Consider the following 17,523-nt stretch of genomic DNA (forward strand, 5'->3'; position numbering starts at 1 on the left):
TGCCCTCCCAGACCCACTCTTGGCTCCCCAGTGGGTGGGCCCATGCCCTCCCAGACCCACTCTTAGCTCCCCAGTGGGTGGGCCCATGCCCTCCCAGACCCACTCCTGGCTCCCCAGTGGGTGGGCCCATGCCCTCCCAGAACTACTCTTGGCTCCCAGTGGGTGGGCCCATGTCCTCCCAGACCCACTCCTGTCTCCCCAGTCATGTCCATGAAATCAAATAGATTAGGTCCTAATTCATTTATTTCAATTGAGTGATTTCTTTATAGGAACTGTAACTCAGTAAAATCTTTGAAATTGTGTTTCATATTTTTGTTCATTAAAATGTAGACAGTGGGACTCTGCAGGACTATTCCAACCTGTTGAAAACTTTGCCAGTCAGACGGCTCAATAAAAACAGCCAGGGACGATTCATTTTCATAAAGTCAGTTATCATCCTTCTGTTGTCAAAGTACAGGTGTAGAGATATCAGGGAGAGCTTTGGGCCAGTGATGGTCACTGGTCGAGTGCCTGAGCAGGCAAGGTGGAAAAGTATTCCGTCCTGCCCTTGAGTTCAAGCCCAGCCAATCAGAATGAATGCAGTTATCCACCAACTGCTCCCTGAACGCCGATGTCGATTAAGGCAGCCCCCCCCCCCCCCACCTCTCTGATTCAGAGGCATTGGGTTAAATGCATTCAGTTGTACAATTGACTAGGCATCCATAAATTGTGAAGCTGCACTGCCACCTACTGGCCCAATGGGTGTACTACATCCCAAAAAGGAGACGGAGGTCAGATGACATGGTCCCTTGAAAGATCTCAATTACCTCCTCAAGTCGTCTCTCCTTCTCAAAACCCATTGGATGAGGACAGAGTGGTTTCTGGCTTTCTCCACCAATGGGTTGAGAGAGAATGAGTATGCAATTGAGCTCTCAATGATCCAAATATGGGAACTGTTAACTGTTCTGCCTGCAGTTAAAGAACCCCTACCTGTCCCAGACCTGCTGTTTTCAACTCTTAATGATCGGTTATGAAAAGCCAACTTACATTTATTCCTGATTATTATTTGACCATGCTTGTCATTTATGAACATTTTGGCCATGTTCTGTTATAATCTCCACCCGGCACAGCCAGAAGAGGACTGGCCACCCCTCATAGCCTGGTTCCCCTCTAGGTTTCTTCCTAGGTTCTGGCCTTTCTAGGTAGTTTTTCCTAGCCACCGTGCTTCTACACCTGCATTGCTTGCTGTTTGGGGTTTTAGGCTTTGTTTCTGTACAGCACTTCGAGATATTAGCTGATGTACGAAGGGCTTTATAAAATAAACTTGATTGATTGAAGCATCTCACTTACATTTCCTTGCTTCCTTCTCAAAACCCTTTGGATGAAAAAAAATAAAAAATAAAAAGGGTCAGAGGAAGTGCATTTGAGTCCGGTGTTCCCACAGGAAACCAATCCCAGCTGTGTGTCTAGGGACAACTTTTATCCAGAACTCACCGGATGGTGTGTTCTCAATCAGCCTTCGCAACATGTATCACTATATGCTCACACCCCCCCACCACCCCGTCATACAAGCCACTTCAATCAGCTTTACTTAAATAAAGGGCCATCTGCAGGTGGCACATCCATTTACAGACACGTACCCATTGACTGTCGGAGAAAAAAACCTCATAGGTTTATTTAAATCTGTCATACCCCATCAGAACCCAAAATATGAGCTTGTTTTTACAAAGTAAATAATCATGATGTCTGGCCCGCGTATGAATCTGAGCAGTTACTTTTCTCCAGCCTTTAACTGGAATCGTAAACAAAAAGCGAGGTGAATTGTTGCAAGTTGCGATGGACTTCCCCGTGCAAGCGTCACACCTTAGAGTAAGGGCAACAAAAAAAATGACAAGATCATTTGTTTTATAAACAATAAAACAGGATTTATTTAAATCTTCAGAGGTCTGAGCCATTTAAAAATAGCGTAACAGTAAAATCCTCTTTGTTCAAAATGTTAAAGACTTTATACATGATACACACTGTACAACATAAAATACACTTTGGAAGGCAGACAGACCTGGAACCGAGTAGTATGCAGGCTTTTGTTCCAGCACCAGTCTAACACACCTGCTTCCGCTAACCAAGGTCCTGACGAGAAGCCGATTAGCAGAATGAAGTGTAAATTAGAGCAGGGCTGGAGCAAAACCTTGACAACTCACGACGGACAGCCATCGTTTATACCGATAAAGAACACTGTTACCGTGGGTTACACAACAATATCAAAATGGTCAGTGATATTAATAGTAAATCTATTTACTTTTTTTCCCCTCTCACTACACACTTCTAAAAATACCTTTAACTTTTAGATTAAACTTCAAACACTTGTATAAAAAGGTAACATGTTTTTTTCTTAAAGTGTAAAAACAGATACAACATGAACATGTAAAAAAAACATTGCTGCTAAAAAAATAATAATAATCTACACTTGATTATACAACAGTAGATGCCATCCCTTCATTATAAAAGATTAACAGTGATATATATAATTATTACAAAATATATACAGTGTCTCCTTAGAATATGTACATATTCTCCCACCAACTAGTTTCTATGGGTCACTTCAACGCCCCCTCCAACGTCTCCAGGTCCACCGTCGGAATTGTCGCGACTTCAAAGAATACCCTGGTGGCAAAAAAGGAAAAGTCTCCATTGAAAGTATTCACTTACAAAACGCAATCCCCCCCCCCCTCCCACCACATTGCCATGTGCTGTTACGATAGACACCTAAGGGAATGACGTCACCAAGTGTAGGCGCAGGCTTTTTGTAGGCCCACTGCGGAACAATTGACACCAGCGCCAGCATGGAAGTGACTGCCTCAAAGCGTGGAAAGACGAGGGATGGCGGCCTGCTAATTGAACGTGGGCTCTTCACACAACGCCCTCCGTCCACCTGGCTTGTCAATATCCACTGTCCATTCCAACACTTCTCTACCTCATTACCTCCAGCACCAAAACAGTGTCTACATACGTAAAACCAGTGTTTCTATGGGGTAGGATTCAAAGAAACTGATATTCAAAAACCTGAAACGTGTTTAGTCAGAGGGACGGTATTTTCTTGCTCGTCACAAATCTTTCAAAATGTTTCACCTTGTGATGATGTCAGATACAACTTGATTTTCTTTCTTCAACAAGTAGAAACGCACCATTTTAACATACAGTTGGAGTCGGAAGTTTACGTACACTTAGGTTGGAGTCATTAAAACTCGTTTCTCAACCACTCCACACATTTCTTGTTAACAAACTAGTTTTGGTAAGTCGGTTAGGACATCTACTTTGTGCACGACACAAGACATTTTCCCAACAATTGTTTATAGACAGATTATTTCACTGTATCACAATTCCAGTGGGTCAGAAGTTTACCTACACTAAGTTGACTGTGTCTTTTAAACAGTTTGGAAAATTCCAGAAAATGATGTCATGGCTTTAGAAGCTTCCGATAGGCTAATTGAGAAAATTGGAGGTGTACCTGTGGGTGTGTGTCAAGGCCTACCTTCAAACTCAGTGCCTCTTTGCCTGACATCATGGGAAAATATAAAGAAATCAGCCAAGACCTCAGAAAGAAAATTGTAGACCTCCACAAGTCTGGTTCATCCTTGGGAGCAATTTCCGAACGCCTGAAGGTACCATGTTCATCTGTACAAACAATAGTACGCAAGTATAAACACCATGGGACCACGCAGCCGTCATACTGCTCAGGAAGGAGACGCGTTCTGTCTCCTAGAAATGAAAGTAGTTGTGTGAAAAGTGCAAATCAATCCCAAAACAACAGCAAAGGACCTTGTGAAGATGCTGGAGGAAATAGGTACAAAAGTATCTATATCCACAGTAAAACGAGTCCTATATCGACATAACCTGAAAGGCCGCTCAGCAAGGAAGAAGCCACTGCTCCAAAACCGCCATGAAAACCGCCATGAAAACCGTAGTCTGGCTTTTTTAACTGCACATGGGGACAAAGATAATACTTTTGAGAAATGTCCTCTGGTCTGAAGAAACAAAAAAAAGAACTGTTTGGCCATAATGACCATCGTTATGTTTGGAGGAAAAAGGGGGAGGCTTGCAAGCCGAAGAACACCATCCCAACCGTGAAGCACGGCGGTGGCAGCATCATGTTGTGGGGTGATGAAAAAGGGTAAATATATATATATATATTTTATTCAGTCACTCTATTCATACCTTATTTTGAAAGTGAGCAAAGCCTGGGAGCTGACGGACAGTACACTTACTTGTGAGAGTACTATAATACCTAGTTTACACAGTACACTTACTTGTGAGTGTACTTGCTCCGGACGGCCATGAGTTTGTCGTCTGGCGGGGAGGTGAGCATGGAATGGAGCCTCCGGACAACGGGTGCCAGCTCTGACACACCGTACCCAGAGTGGAAAACCAGGATGGGGGTCTAGAGTACAGAGGGGTGGGCGATTAAATACAGACTATAAAGTATTACCAGCCCCGCTGTACCGACTATGGGGGACTGGAGAGGGAGGAGAGGGGGACAGTAAGATGTCAGACAAGGCATTGAAGAACCAGGGTACGTTTTCAGACTATAACAGTTATCGGCTCATTGAGAATGGGACGTGTAATAAATTCGTAGGAGAGAGCAGAAAGTGTAGACAGAACGGCACAGAAATACACTGAGTGTACAAAACATTAGGAACACCTGCTCTTTCCATGACATAGACTGACCAGGTGAAAGATATGATCCCTTATTGATGTCACGTTTTAAATCCACTTCAATCAGTGTAGATGAAGGGCAGGAGACGTGTGTGAGTGTAGAAGCTCACCCATCCTCCCAGCTCCTTGGTGACTAGAGCCAGCAGCAGACAGGCTGAGGCCAGTAATGATCCTCTCTCTGGGACCAGATCCATCTCCTGAAGACTCAGCTCACACACATACCGGGCCAGGGTTAGAGTTTCCATACTGGCACTCACACACTGGAGAGAGAGAGAGAGCGATGGTTTACACACTAGAGAGAGAGCGCGATGGTTTACACACTAGAGAGAGAGCGATGGTTTACACACTAGAGAGAGAGAGCGATGGTTTACACACTAGAGAGAGAGAGCGATGGTTTACACACTAGAGAGAGAGAGCGATGGTTTACACACTAGAGAGAGAGCGATGGTTTACACACTAGAGAGAGAGCGATGGTTTACACACTAGAGAGAGAGAGCGATGGTTTACACACTAGAGAGAGAGCGATGGTTTACACACTAGAGAGAGAGCGATGGTTTACACACTAGAGAGAGCGATGGTTTACACACTAGAGAGAGCGATGGTTTACACACTAGAGAGAGAGCGATGGTTTACACACTAGAGAGAGAGCGATGGTTTACACACTAGAGAGAGAGAGATGGTTTACACACTAGAGAGAGATGGTTTACACACTAGAGAGAGATGGTTTACACACTAGAGAGAGATGGTTTACACACTAGAGAGAGAGAGATGGTTTACACACTAGAGAGAGAGAGATGGTTTACACACTAGAGAGAGAGAGATGGTTTACACACTAGAGAGAGAGAGATGGTTTACACACTAGAGAGAGAGAGATGGTTTACACACTAGAGAGAGAGAGATGGTTTACACACTAGAGAGAGAGAGATGGTTTACACACTAGAGAGAGAGAGATGTTTACACACTAGAGAGAGAGAGATGTTTACACACTAGAGAGAGAGAGATGTTTACACACTAGAGAGAGAGAGATGTTTACACACTAGAGAGAGAGAGATGGTTTACACACTGGAGAGAGAGAGATGGTTTACACACTAGAGAGAGAGAGAGATGGTTTACACACTAGAGAGAGAGAGAGATGGTTTACACACTAGAGAGAGCGATGGTTTACACACTAGAGAGAGCGATGGTTTACACACTAGAGAGAGCGATGGTTTACACACTAGAGAGAGCGATGGTTTACACACTAGAGAGAGAGCGATGGTTTACACACTAGAGAGAGATGGTTTACACACTAGAGAGAGATGGTTTACACACTAGAGAGAGATGGTTTACACACTAGAGAGAGAGAGATGGTTTACACACTAGAGAGAGAGAGATGGTTTACACACTAGAGAGAGAGAGATGGTTTACACACTAGAGAGAGAGAGATGGTTTACACACTAGAGAGAGAGAGATGGTTTACACACTAGAGAGAGAGAGATGGTTTACACACTAGAGAGAGAGAGATGGTTTACACACTAGAGAGAGAGAGATGGTTTACACACTAGAGAGAGAGAGATGGTTTACACACTAGAGAGAGAGAGATGTTTACACACTAGAGAGAGAGAGATGTTTACACACTAGAGAGAGAGAGATGTTTACACACTAGAGAGAGAGAGATGGTTTACACACTGGAGAGAGAGAGATGGTTTACACACTAGAGAGAGAGAGAGATGGTTTACACACTAGAGAGAGAGAGAGATGGTTTACACACTAGAGAGAGAGATGGTTTACACACTAGAGAGAGAGATGGTTTACACACTAGAGAGAGAGATGGTTTACACACTAGAGAGAGAGAGAGATGGTTTACACACTGGATCAACATGCATAGTGTTACACATTTGGGGAATATTCAGAGGTGGACACTTTCCGTGGGAATTAACGGAAATATATGCAAATAAATTAATACCATTTAAATGCAGATGTTTTTTGCATTGGATATATTTATAATATGGAGACAAACGTAAGGTAAAAGGTTTATCATAAGCAGACGGTTACAAATGATAAAATCCTAACAGAAATTACAAATTAAATGAGTTGACGTCACATTGGATGATTTCACTGAACAACAAAAGGGAACATTGAATGATCCATCACGTCCCCCAAAAACGTTTTCAACATAGATCTGTAAAATGATAGTCTAGAAACTAAAGCTTTGGTTGTCTTCCTCTCAGGCTTCCATGTCTTCTCCCTGGATCTCCTCAATGTCCACCTCTTGAACATCAGACTCTGAGGCCCCATCTTCACTGTCACTTTCCAACCTTGTTGAGGATGGTTCGTTGTCAGGCCACCAATTTTTCAACCCTTGTATTGGTCAGCCTGTTGCGTGCTTTGGTGTGTGTGTTCCCAAACAAGGACCAGTTGCGCTCTGAGGAGACTGATGTTGGTGAGATTTGGAGGATGATGGAGGCAACAGAGGAAAGAGCCTCAGATCCACAAAGTCTCTTCCACCAGGTGGCTGATGAGATATGTTGGCACGACTGCCATATTGCATCTCCATCCCAAAGCCCTTGCTTGGAAGTGTACTTCGCCAGACTGCCTAGAACCTTGCCCTCATCCAGGTCAAGGTGGCGAGACACAGTAGTGACCACACCATAGGCCTTGTTGATCTCTGCACCAGACAGGATGCTCTTGCCAGCATACTTGGGGTCCAACATGAACGCTGTGGCGTGTATGGGGTTCAGGCAGAAGTCTTCACGCTTTTTCATGTATTTCAGAACTGCAGTTTCCTCTGATTGGAGCAACAGTGAAGTGGGCAGGGCAATACAGATTTCTTCTCTTACATCTGCAAGCAGAGTCTGAACATCAGACAGGATGGAGTCCTCTCCCTCAATCCGTGCAACTGCTACCCCTATAGGTTTCAGGAGTTTCAGGCTGCTTACCACTCTCGCCCAAAATACATTATCCAGGAGGATCCTCTTGATATCAGCCGACTGAAATGGCCATTTTTTGGACTCCTTGACCTCCAGGAGACTGTCAGGATGACAACCCCACCCCAAACGGGTGTTGCTGGGCAGCTTCAATGTGGTGCTCTTATTCCTCTCACGTTGCTTTCAGACGGCCTTCAGCTCATCTGCAACGTAGAGACCGGTGTGTCTGTTGTCCCTTGTGTCTGTGCTCTTGTAGAATACTGGTTGAAGGGTGGAGATGTAGTTAATTATTCCTTGCCCACGAACATTCGACCACTCATCAGAGATGATTGCAATACAGTCTGCTTTCTCTATGATTTGCTTGACCTTCACTTGAACTCTGCATGCAGCAAATGAGTAGATAAAGCATGTCTGGTTGGAGGGGTGTATGCTGGGCAAAGAACATTCAGCAGTCTCTTCCAATACACATTGCCTGTGAGCATCAGAGGTGAACCAGTTGCATACACAGTTCGAGCAAGACATCCATCAGCATTTCTCTGACTACGTTCCCCCATTGAGTCAAAAAAAACTTCTGATTCCAGGAGGACCGTGAGCTGTTGCTATCGATAAGGTGTCTGATTCATCATTTTCACCTCGAATAGAAGTAGAGGGACTTTTGTCAGAGGTTGCTTGTTGTGAGCGCTGAGGGAACTTTATGCACTTGGCCAGATGATTCTGCATCTTTGTTGCATTCTTCACATATGATTCAGCACAGTATTTACAAAATGTACACAGCTTTTCCTTCTACATTAGCTGCAGTGAAATGGCCACACCCACCACCACCGTAGCCTCATTTTGACCCAGGAAAAACCCTGTACCTTGGCATATCGCCTGAGGAAGCGATAGGGGATGGGGATGTTGATGTCGAACGCCAGCGCCTGCAGGATGCTCGTCTCCATAGCAATAACCTCCTCCCTCTTGTACGCATCGTCACAGACGTACAGGAAGTCGTCCACGCAGGGCGGACAGCGCTCCTGATGGAGGGAGAGAGAAAGGATGGTGGGTAAGAGAATTACACAAACAGAGCGAAGAGAGCCCAAGTGAGAGAACCCCTGTCCTCCAACCCTCACCTCTCCTACCGTTAACCGGAGCAACGGACAGGTAGTGTGTTTAATATCCCTCACCTCTCCTACCGTTAACCGGATCAGAGGACAGGTAGTGTGTTTAATATCCCTCCCCTCTCCTACCGTTAACCGGATCAGAGGACAGGTAGTGTGTTTAATATCCCTCCCCCTCCTACCGTTAACCGGAGCAACGGACAGGTAGTGTGTTTAATATCCCTCCCCCTCCTACCGTTAACCGGAGCAGAGGACAGGTAGTGTGTTTAATATCCCTCACCTCTCCTACCGTTAACCGGAGCAGAGGACAGGTAGTGTGTTTAATATCCCTCACCTCTCATACCGTTAACTGGAGCAACGGACAGGTAGTGTGTTTAATATCCCTCACCTCTCCTACCGTTAACCGGAGCAACGGACAGGTAGTGTGTTTAATATCCCTCACTTCTCCTACCGTTAACCGGAGCAACGGACAGGTAGTGTGTTTAATATCCCTCACTTCTCCTACCGTTAACCGGAGCAACGGACAGGTAGTGTGTTTAATATCCCTCACCTCTCCTACCGTTAACCGGAGCAGAGGACAGGTAGTGTGTGTTTACTATCCCTCACCTCTCCTACCGTTAACCGGAGCAACGGACAGGTAGTGTGTTTAATATCCCTCACCTCTCCTACCGTTAACCGGAGCAACGGACAGGTAGTGTGTTTAATATCCCTCCCCTCTCCTACCGTTAACCGGAGCAACGGACAGGTAGTGTGTGTTTAATATCCCTCACCTCTCCTACCGTTAACCGGATCAGAGGACAGGTAGTGTGTTTAATATCCCTCACCTCTCCTACCGTTAACCGGAGCAGATGACAGGTAGTGTGTTTAATATCCCTCCCCCTCCTACCGTTAACCGGAGCAACGGACAGGTAGTGTGTGTTTAATATCCCTCCCCTCTCCTACCGTTAACCGGATCAGAGGACAGGTAGTGTGTGTTTAATATCCCTCCCCTCTCCTACCGTTAACCGGATCAGAGGACAGGTAGTGTGTGTTTAATATCCCTCACCTCTCCTACCGTTAACCGGAGCAGATGACAGGTAGTGTGTTTAATATCCCTCCCCCTCCTACCGTTAACCGGAGCAACGGACAGGTAGTGTGTTTAATATCCCTCCCCTCTCCTACCGTTAACCGGATCAGAGGACAGGTAGTGTGTGTTTAATATCCCTCCCCTCTCCTACCGTTAACCGGAGCAGATGACAGGTAGTGTGTTTAATATCCCTCCCCCTCCTACCGTTAACCGGAGCAGAGGACAGGTAGTGTGTGTTTAATATCCCTCAACTCTTCTACCGTTAACCGGATCAGAGGACAGGTAGTGTGTGTGTGTTTAATATCTCTCCCCTCTCCTACCGTTAACCGGATCAGAGGACAGGTAGTGTGTGTGTGTTTAATATCCCTCCCCTCTCCTACCGTTAACCGGATCAGAGGACAGGTAGTGTGTGTGTGTTTAATATCCCTCCCCTCTCCTACCGTTAACCGGAGCAGAGGACAGGTAGTGTGTGTGTGTTTAATATCCCTCCCCTCTCCTACCGTTAACCGGAGCAGAGGACAGGTAGTGTGTGTGTGTTTAATATCCCTCCCCTCTCCTACCGTTAACCGGATCAGAGGACAGGTAGTGTGTTTAATATCCCTCCCCCTCCTACCGTTAACCGGAGCAGAGGACAGGTAGTGTGTGTTTAATATCCCTCCCCTCTCCTACCGTTAACCGGAGCAGAGGACAGGTAGTGTGTTTAATATCCCTCCCCTCTCCTACCGTTAACCGGAGCAGAGGACAGGTAGTGTGTTTAATATCCCTCCCCCTCCTACCGTTAACCGGAGCAGAGGACAGGTAGTGTGTGTGTGTTTAATATCCCTCCCCTCTCCTACCGTTAACCGGAGCAGAGGACAGGTAGTGTGTGTGTGTTTAATATCCCTCACCTCAAACTTGGATGCTATGAGCATGGCTGTAGAACCTATAAGCTGTAGATTCTCTCTGATGACCGGAGCAGTGGACAGGAAGTGGTCTGTCACCTTCACAGCCAGGTACAGAGTCTCATGGTTCAGCTCAAAGTTCTCCTGGAAACAGAGTAACACACTTTCTCCATCACATAAAGAACCAGTGTCTCATCTTCCCTCCCATTTAAAATGCTCTGTACTACGGGCATATTGCGCTGTAGTGTTACTATAGTAGCAAGTATAGTGGATTCCTGACCTGCACCTCGACCAGCCAGTCCACCAGGATGGCCCTCATCCCAGCGTTCAGACTGGGCTGGATGGACATATAGTCAGACAGGATGAACTTCTCCTCTCTGGCCTTGAGATAATCAAAGATTTCCTTGGCGTACTGAGCAGTCAGAGTGGGGTCGTCCTGGTGCTGGGCGTCTATATCAAACTCCTCAGGGATCTGAGACAGAGACAGGCAAGGAGAGAGAGAGAGAGACAGAGAGAGGCAAGGAGAGAGAGAGAGGGAAGGAGAGAGAGAGGGAGAGGGAAGGAGAGAGGGAGGCAAGGAGAGAGGGAGGCAAGGAGAGAGAGAGAGAGAGGGAAGGAGAGAGGGAGGCAAGGAGAGAGAGAGAGAGAGAGAGAGAGAGAGAGGCAAGGAGAGAGAGAGGCAAGGAGAGAGAGAGAGAGAGGCAAGGAGAGAGAGAGAGAGAGAGAGAGAGAGAGAGGCAAGGAGAGAGAGAGGCAAGGAGAGAGAGAGGCAAGGAGAGAGGGAGGCAAGGAGAGAGAGAGGCAAGGAGAGAGGGAGGGAGAGAGGCAAGGAGAGAGAGAGGCAAGGAGAGAGGGAGACAGAGGAAAGGAGAGAGAGACAGAGGAAAGGAGAGAGAGACAGAGGAAAGGAGAGAGAGACAGAGGAAAGGAGAGAGAGAGACAGAGGAAAGGAGAGAGAGACAGAGGAAAGGAGAGAGAGACAGAGGAAAGGAGAGAGAGACAGAGGAAAGGAGAGAGAGACAGAGGAAAGGAGAGAGAGACAGAGGAAAGGAGAGAGAGACAGAGGAAAGGAGAGAGAGACAGAGGAAAGGAGAGAGAGGGAAGGAAGGAAGAGTGATATTTAGGTGCAGTACAAACCAGCTGTACAGAACAGTGCTCGACAATGAGTTCCATAGAACTATTCCTGACTGTCCCCATGTACAACACCAGTCAAAAGGTTGGACACCTACTCATTCCAGGGTTTATTTTTAATATTTTCTACATTGTAGAATAATAGTGAAAACATCAAAACTATGAAGTAACACATATGGAATCATGTAATAACCAAAAAATAAAGTGATCAAATATATTTTATATTCTTTAAAGTAGCCACCCTTTTCCTTGACAACTTTGCAGACTCTTGGCATTCTCTCAACAAGTTTCATTAAGAATGCTTTTCCAACAGTCTTGAAGGAGTTCCCACATTGCTGAGCACTTGTTGGCTGCTTTTCCAACACTCTGCGGTCCAACTCATCTCAAACCATCTGAATTGGGTTGAGGTCAGGTGATTGTGGAGGCCAGGTCATCTGATGCAGCACTGGTCAAATAGCCCTTACACAGCCTGGAGGAGTGTTTGGGGTGATTGTCCTTTACAAAAACAAATGATAGTCCCACTAGGCGCAAACCAGATGGGATGGCGTATAGCTGCAGACTGCTGTGGTAACCATGCTGGCGACGTGTGCCTTGAGTTCTAAATAAGTCAGTGTCACCAGCAAAGCACCTCCCACACCTCCTCCTCCATGCAGAGATCATCCGTTCACCTACTCTGCGTCTGACAAAGACACGGCGGTTAGGACGCATCACACTAAAGGACAGATTTCCACCGGTCTAATGTCCATTGCTCGTGTTTCTTGGCCCAAGCACATCTTCTTATTAGTGTACTTTAGTAGTGGTTTCTTTGCAGCAATTCGACCATGAAGGCCTGTCTTAAAACCTCTACAGAGTACCTAACCCGGATCCGGGAGCACCCCCCACACCCCCCACACTGATTAGCATCGCTAGCATAGCGTCACAATTAAATAGTAGCATCTAAATATCATTAAATCACAAGTCCAAGACACCCAATGAAAGACACAGATCTTGTGAATAAAACCACCATTTCAGATTTTTTAAATGTTTTACAGGGAAGACACAATATGTAAATCTATTAGCTAAACACGTTAGCAAAATGACACCATTTTCTTACTCCAACAGTTTCTTACTCCATCAGGTGCTATCACCAATTCGGCTAAACTAAGATATTGATAGCCACTAACCAACAAAAAAATTCTTAAGATGACAGTCTGATAACATATTTATGGTATAGCATAGTTTTTTTTTTTTAAATGTGCATTTTTCAGGTATAAATCACAGTTCTACATTGCAGCTGCAATCTGATATAGTGCTGATGCAGCTAGAACAATTACAGAGACCAACGTTATATAACTAATTACTTGTCTTAAAACATTTCAGAAAAAATATACAGCGTACAGACATTGAAAGCCCAACATCTGGTGAATCCAAACAATATTTCAGATTTTTTAAATGTTTTATAGCGAAAACAAAATGTATCGCTAATTAGCATAACCAGGCCAGCCAGAACCGGCTGGACGCGCCCGACCAGTTCACATGCACGACAGATATATGAAATAACATCGTAAATTGGGTCTTACTATTGCTGGTCTTTCATCAGAATGTTGATCAAGGTGTCCTTAGTCCTGATGAGTCGTTCAATCCATTCACAATGGCAACCTCCCCTCTTCATTTAGCCTGGTACTGGTCGACTGGCACGGTCAATTCCCAAAGTTAAAAAACTCAAAGAACGGAACACGGCAAAACTCCCGAAAAAATTCTAATAATCTGATTAAACTATATTGAAAAAACATACATTACGGTGATATGGTCACATGTATCAAACAAACTTCGACACGGAGATAGTTTTCATCCGTAACGTCAGCATAACAAAAGACAATGCCACCTCTGAAAACGCGCATCTCAGAAACCGGAAGTTGTCGGTCACGCTAAAGAAATAAGTCTTATTTCACGTCAGTACAAGATAAACAAAAAATTTCTCCTCTGACGTCTTCCAAACACCCATAGGAAGAAGTAGGAAGTGTCATTCGGGTCATAGGTGGCGTGACCATATATAGGCAGAGCTTTGAAGCGAGCATACACATCTTGCAATCTTTTTCAGGCTCAGGGAAAGTGCTGTGAAATGACCTGTGTTTGACTCAGAGACTCAATTGGAACGGTTTTAGAAACCATAGCTTGTTTTCTATCCAATGCTATATGGTTATATGCATATAGTAACAGCAATAATTGAATAAGAGGCAGTTTAGTCTGTAGAGGCAATTATGCTAATGCGAAATAGCACCCCCTGTATTCTCAAGAAGTTGGACTGTTGTTTCTCTTTGCTTATTTGAGCTGTTCTTGCCATAATATGGACTTGGTCTTTTACCATCTTCTGTATACTCTCCCTACCTTGTAACACAAGTGATTGGCACAAACGGATTTGGAAGGAAATAAATTCCACAAATGACCTAGTAACAAGGCACACCTGTTAATTGAAATGCATTCCAGGTGACTACCTCGTGAAGCTGGTTGAGAGAATGCCAAGAGTGTGCAAAGCTGTCAAAGCAAAAAAAGTGGCTACTTTGAAGAATCGCAAATATAAAATACATTTTGATTTGTTTAACACTTTATTGGTTACTACATGACTTCCATGTGTAATTTCAAAGTTTTGACGTCTTCACTATTATTCTACAACGTAGAAAACCGTAAAAAATAAAGAAAAAACCCTGGAATGAGGTGTCCAACCTTTTGACTGGTACTGTAGATCCCACTGTGGCGCTCCATTAGCCTACCTGTGGTCTCCGGAGGTGGGGGGGCAACTCCCTAGGTGGAACAGCCTCCACCACCACAAGCTCTTCAACTGGGCTCTCCTCCACCCCCCTCTGTTTCTCCTCCGGACTCTCTGAGCTCACTGATTCAGACCTGGAGACGGGTAGGAATAGGTTGAAGGGTTTAGATTTCACATCTGTTCTTGTCCAGAACAACAGTCCGTGTCTATATAGCAGTCACTGCAAGCAAACGGCCCTCAGTAGAAGGCAGAGAAAGTTCCTGTTTTGATGTATTGCTGTGATGTGGAATGTTGTGAATCTATTGTATTGATGAACTCAAAAAAAGGACAAACTTCCACCGTATCTCAATAAGAGATGAGTGATCAAGGAACTCAGTATCCTAACGGGCATATTTCACTGCCCCCATAACAAGCATCATAAACATATACAATGACTCCATCCCTTTATAATGTGGCCCCTCTTTCTCTATTCTCTCTCACCTTCACAGATTAACTACACCGTTCTTCACAGCCCATCAAAGCTAACGACAGCACAGATGGAGAGAGGAGGAGGGGGTCTAGAAAAAGGAGTTACTTTTTAAGGTTGGCTTCATTCTTGTCTGACACCGAGGTGGTGGCCTTCTTCTTCTGCGTCTTCTTAAGGGAGCTCTTCTTCGTACCCGGAAGGCTGATGTGAACCTTGTGTGCCTGGAAGCCAAGGAGACCAGAGAGTCAACGCCACAGTCTTTTCATAGTGTGCAGATGAGGCAGATTATTCACTTGTTATAGATCGGCCTGTGTGTCACGTTACTCGTACGTTTGACACCAAGCCCCTGCCAAGACAGAAGTTAAGTAATTGTTTCTCAAGTTGAGATCTACCCCACCATACAACCAACTGCCAAACAAGACCGGAAGTGGCTTTTGGTGCCAGTCTGCAGTGAACACCAGAAAACCCAGTGGAAGGCTCTGGTAGAGTCTCATTCCCCAGGAAACCATTCAGACCCTGTTCTGTGGTGTATTCATTTCAAACCAAGACCATAGAAAACAGTTGCAAAAACTAAGAATGCACGATATAGCAAAAATCATATTGGAATCGGACGACATTTTGCTAAAAATGCCAAAAAATCATCCCGGTGTCTAGTTTAACTCCGATGTGTAAACCCGATGTCAAAGCTGACGTGCGTACCTATATAACGTAATGACGCCATGAATATAGTGCAGCACAGCATTCCTAACCTAGTCCACAATGTCTGCTATGTGGAGCAAGCAGTCAACGCGTGGAGCAAGCAGTCAAAAACATTTCGCAACGGAAAACAAGTTTGTTGGACAAATTCAGGTTAGTCCCTCCCAGTTGAATTAGGTTCTGTTTGGTTCTAGTGAATACGACCCAAAGAGGACAGAGACTTACATTGGTGATGTCTACGAAGGCTGTCCTCTTCTTAGGGGCTCCTTGGGGAGAGGAGGACGACCTCTTGACCTGGGGGCCTTCCTCCTAAAACACAGAGCTATGTTATTAGATATGGAGCTATGCAATGAAGAGTGATAGCAAGACACCGTTGGGGTTAGTTTAGTTCTCGCAGGACCAGCAGTTTCATTGAGCGATAAGAGGGGTTAAGTTGACCAGCAGATATCAGACAGACTCACTTCCAAAACGTTGTGGGTTATGCAATATGCCCTGGCAACACAGACAAAACAATGAGCACGCTTACCCCAAATGATGTACCTAGACATGCAATACATATGTTGGCTGGATACAAAGCTGGATACAGACAACAACAATATAAAAAAGAAAACCGTCAGAGGCAGAGCTGCCTCCTCCTGGAGAACTAGTTAGCAACTGGATGATGCACGTTTTTGTTCCAGCACTACACTAAAAACACCATCCCTAATCAACAGTGGGAGGCTATTATTAGTCAAATTACCTGATTCTCCATCCCTTTGCCAAGTAATTTGGGTATTTTACTGCCAGCAGTAACACTTGGTTTCTTCCCTCTGGGAAAAGGCATGACTTCACCTTGGAGTTTTCACCAAATGGGTTCAGACAGTCAGTGGTTGTATCCTGCAAGAGAAAACATTAAATTGGCATGCGCTAAGAAAAACTATGTTTTTATGCCTGCTTCTATGCCTGCTTCTGAGATCTTCAAAGCATAATAGCTTGTTAACTGGAGTTGAGGGAGCCGAGATCGCCTCTGATTCTCAGGATCCTTCAATTCCAAGTCCCTTTAACCAGCTGTGCAAACGTTGTCAAAACACATTCGTTACGCACCAAAATATGGAGTTTCGCAGTGCAACTATCATCATTACTGTGCGGAACGGCATTATGTACTTCCCAAAAAATAATAAATAGAACAATATTCTTTCCGGATACTGTCCTGCTGCTGGATCAGCCGACCTGCGGGCGGCGGTAATGAGTGATTATATTGGAGGTCCAGAAGGTGGATTTGGGCATGTGAACTTCGTCAAAAACAAAACTTTGATTTAGACTTTTTTTTATTTTTATACATACCGTGCAGAGTGGCAGAAATTACGAGTTACTCTACGAAACTCCATATTCTGACGCGTACTGTAACGTTACCGATCGTATTTTGACCTTATAAAGTCTGCAGAGCTGGTTATTGGGACTTTGAATAGAAGGACCGTGGACATCAGATAAAATCTCGCCTCCTCACACCCAGATACTGGTTCAAAAGGCAATATGTTGGTATCAGAAGCAGAAAACGTAAATTGTGTAGAAGGATCTAACGTTAACGTTGGTTAGCCTACTGTGCAAAGGGTCCTGCACCCGACCGCACGTGATTCGACTGGCATTATTTCGAAAGGGTAGCACGCTATATAGAGAGAAAACTAGCTTCTCCGTCAATGAAACAACATCTTACCTTATCGTATTTTCCGTGCTTGCAAAATTGGTTGCGAAAGTTTCTGAGCGAAAAATACAACATTCAACACAGGTCCGGCGGCGAGCTAACACACGTTTGTAAGCAAAACTGCGTCCAAACACCGTGTGGTAGGTGCTGATTGGTTGGAA

General features: G+C 44.9%; 1 protein-coding gene across 1 annotated transcript; it reads right to left on the reverse strand.

Annotated features, from left to right (window-relative positions):
• Positions 1 to 1,879: 1,879 nt before the first annotated feature.
• ccnb3 (cyclin B3) lies at positions 1,880 to 17,463 on the reverse strand. Its single transcript, XM_055901201.1, has 11 exons — positions 17,375 to 17,463; positions 16,421 to 16,557; positions 15,907 to 15,990; positions 15,094 to 15,206; positions 14,524 to 14,653; positions 10,923 to 11,114; positions 10,649 to 10,786; positions 8,456 to 8,611; positions 4,803 to 4,952; positions 4,287 to 4,417; positions 1,880 to 2,643 (listed from the first exon to the last, which is right to left on the reverse strand). The coding sequence occupies exons 2-11, from the start codon at positions 16,502 to 16,504 to the stop codon at positions 2,577 to 2,579; spliced, it is 1,245 nt and encodes a 414-aa protein (XP_055757176.1). The 5' UTR covers positions 16,505 to 16,557; positions 17,375 to 17,463; the 3' UTR covers positions 1,880 to 2,576.
• Between the last annotated feature and the right edge of the window lie 60 nt (positions 17,464 to 17,523).

The sequence above is a fragment of the Salvelinus fontinalis genome, chromosome 36, assembly GCF_029448725.1.
Source record: "Salvelinus fontinalis isolate EN_2023a chromosome 36, ASM2944872v1, whole genome shotgun sequence".
NCBI classification, from domain to species: Eukaryota; Metazoa; Chordata; class Actinopteri; order Salmoniformes; family Salmonidae; genus Salvelinus; species Salvelinus fontinalis.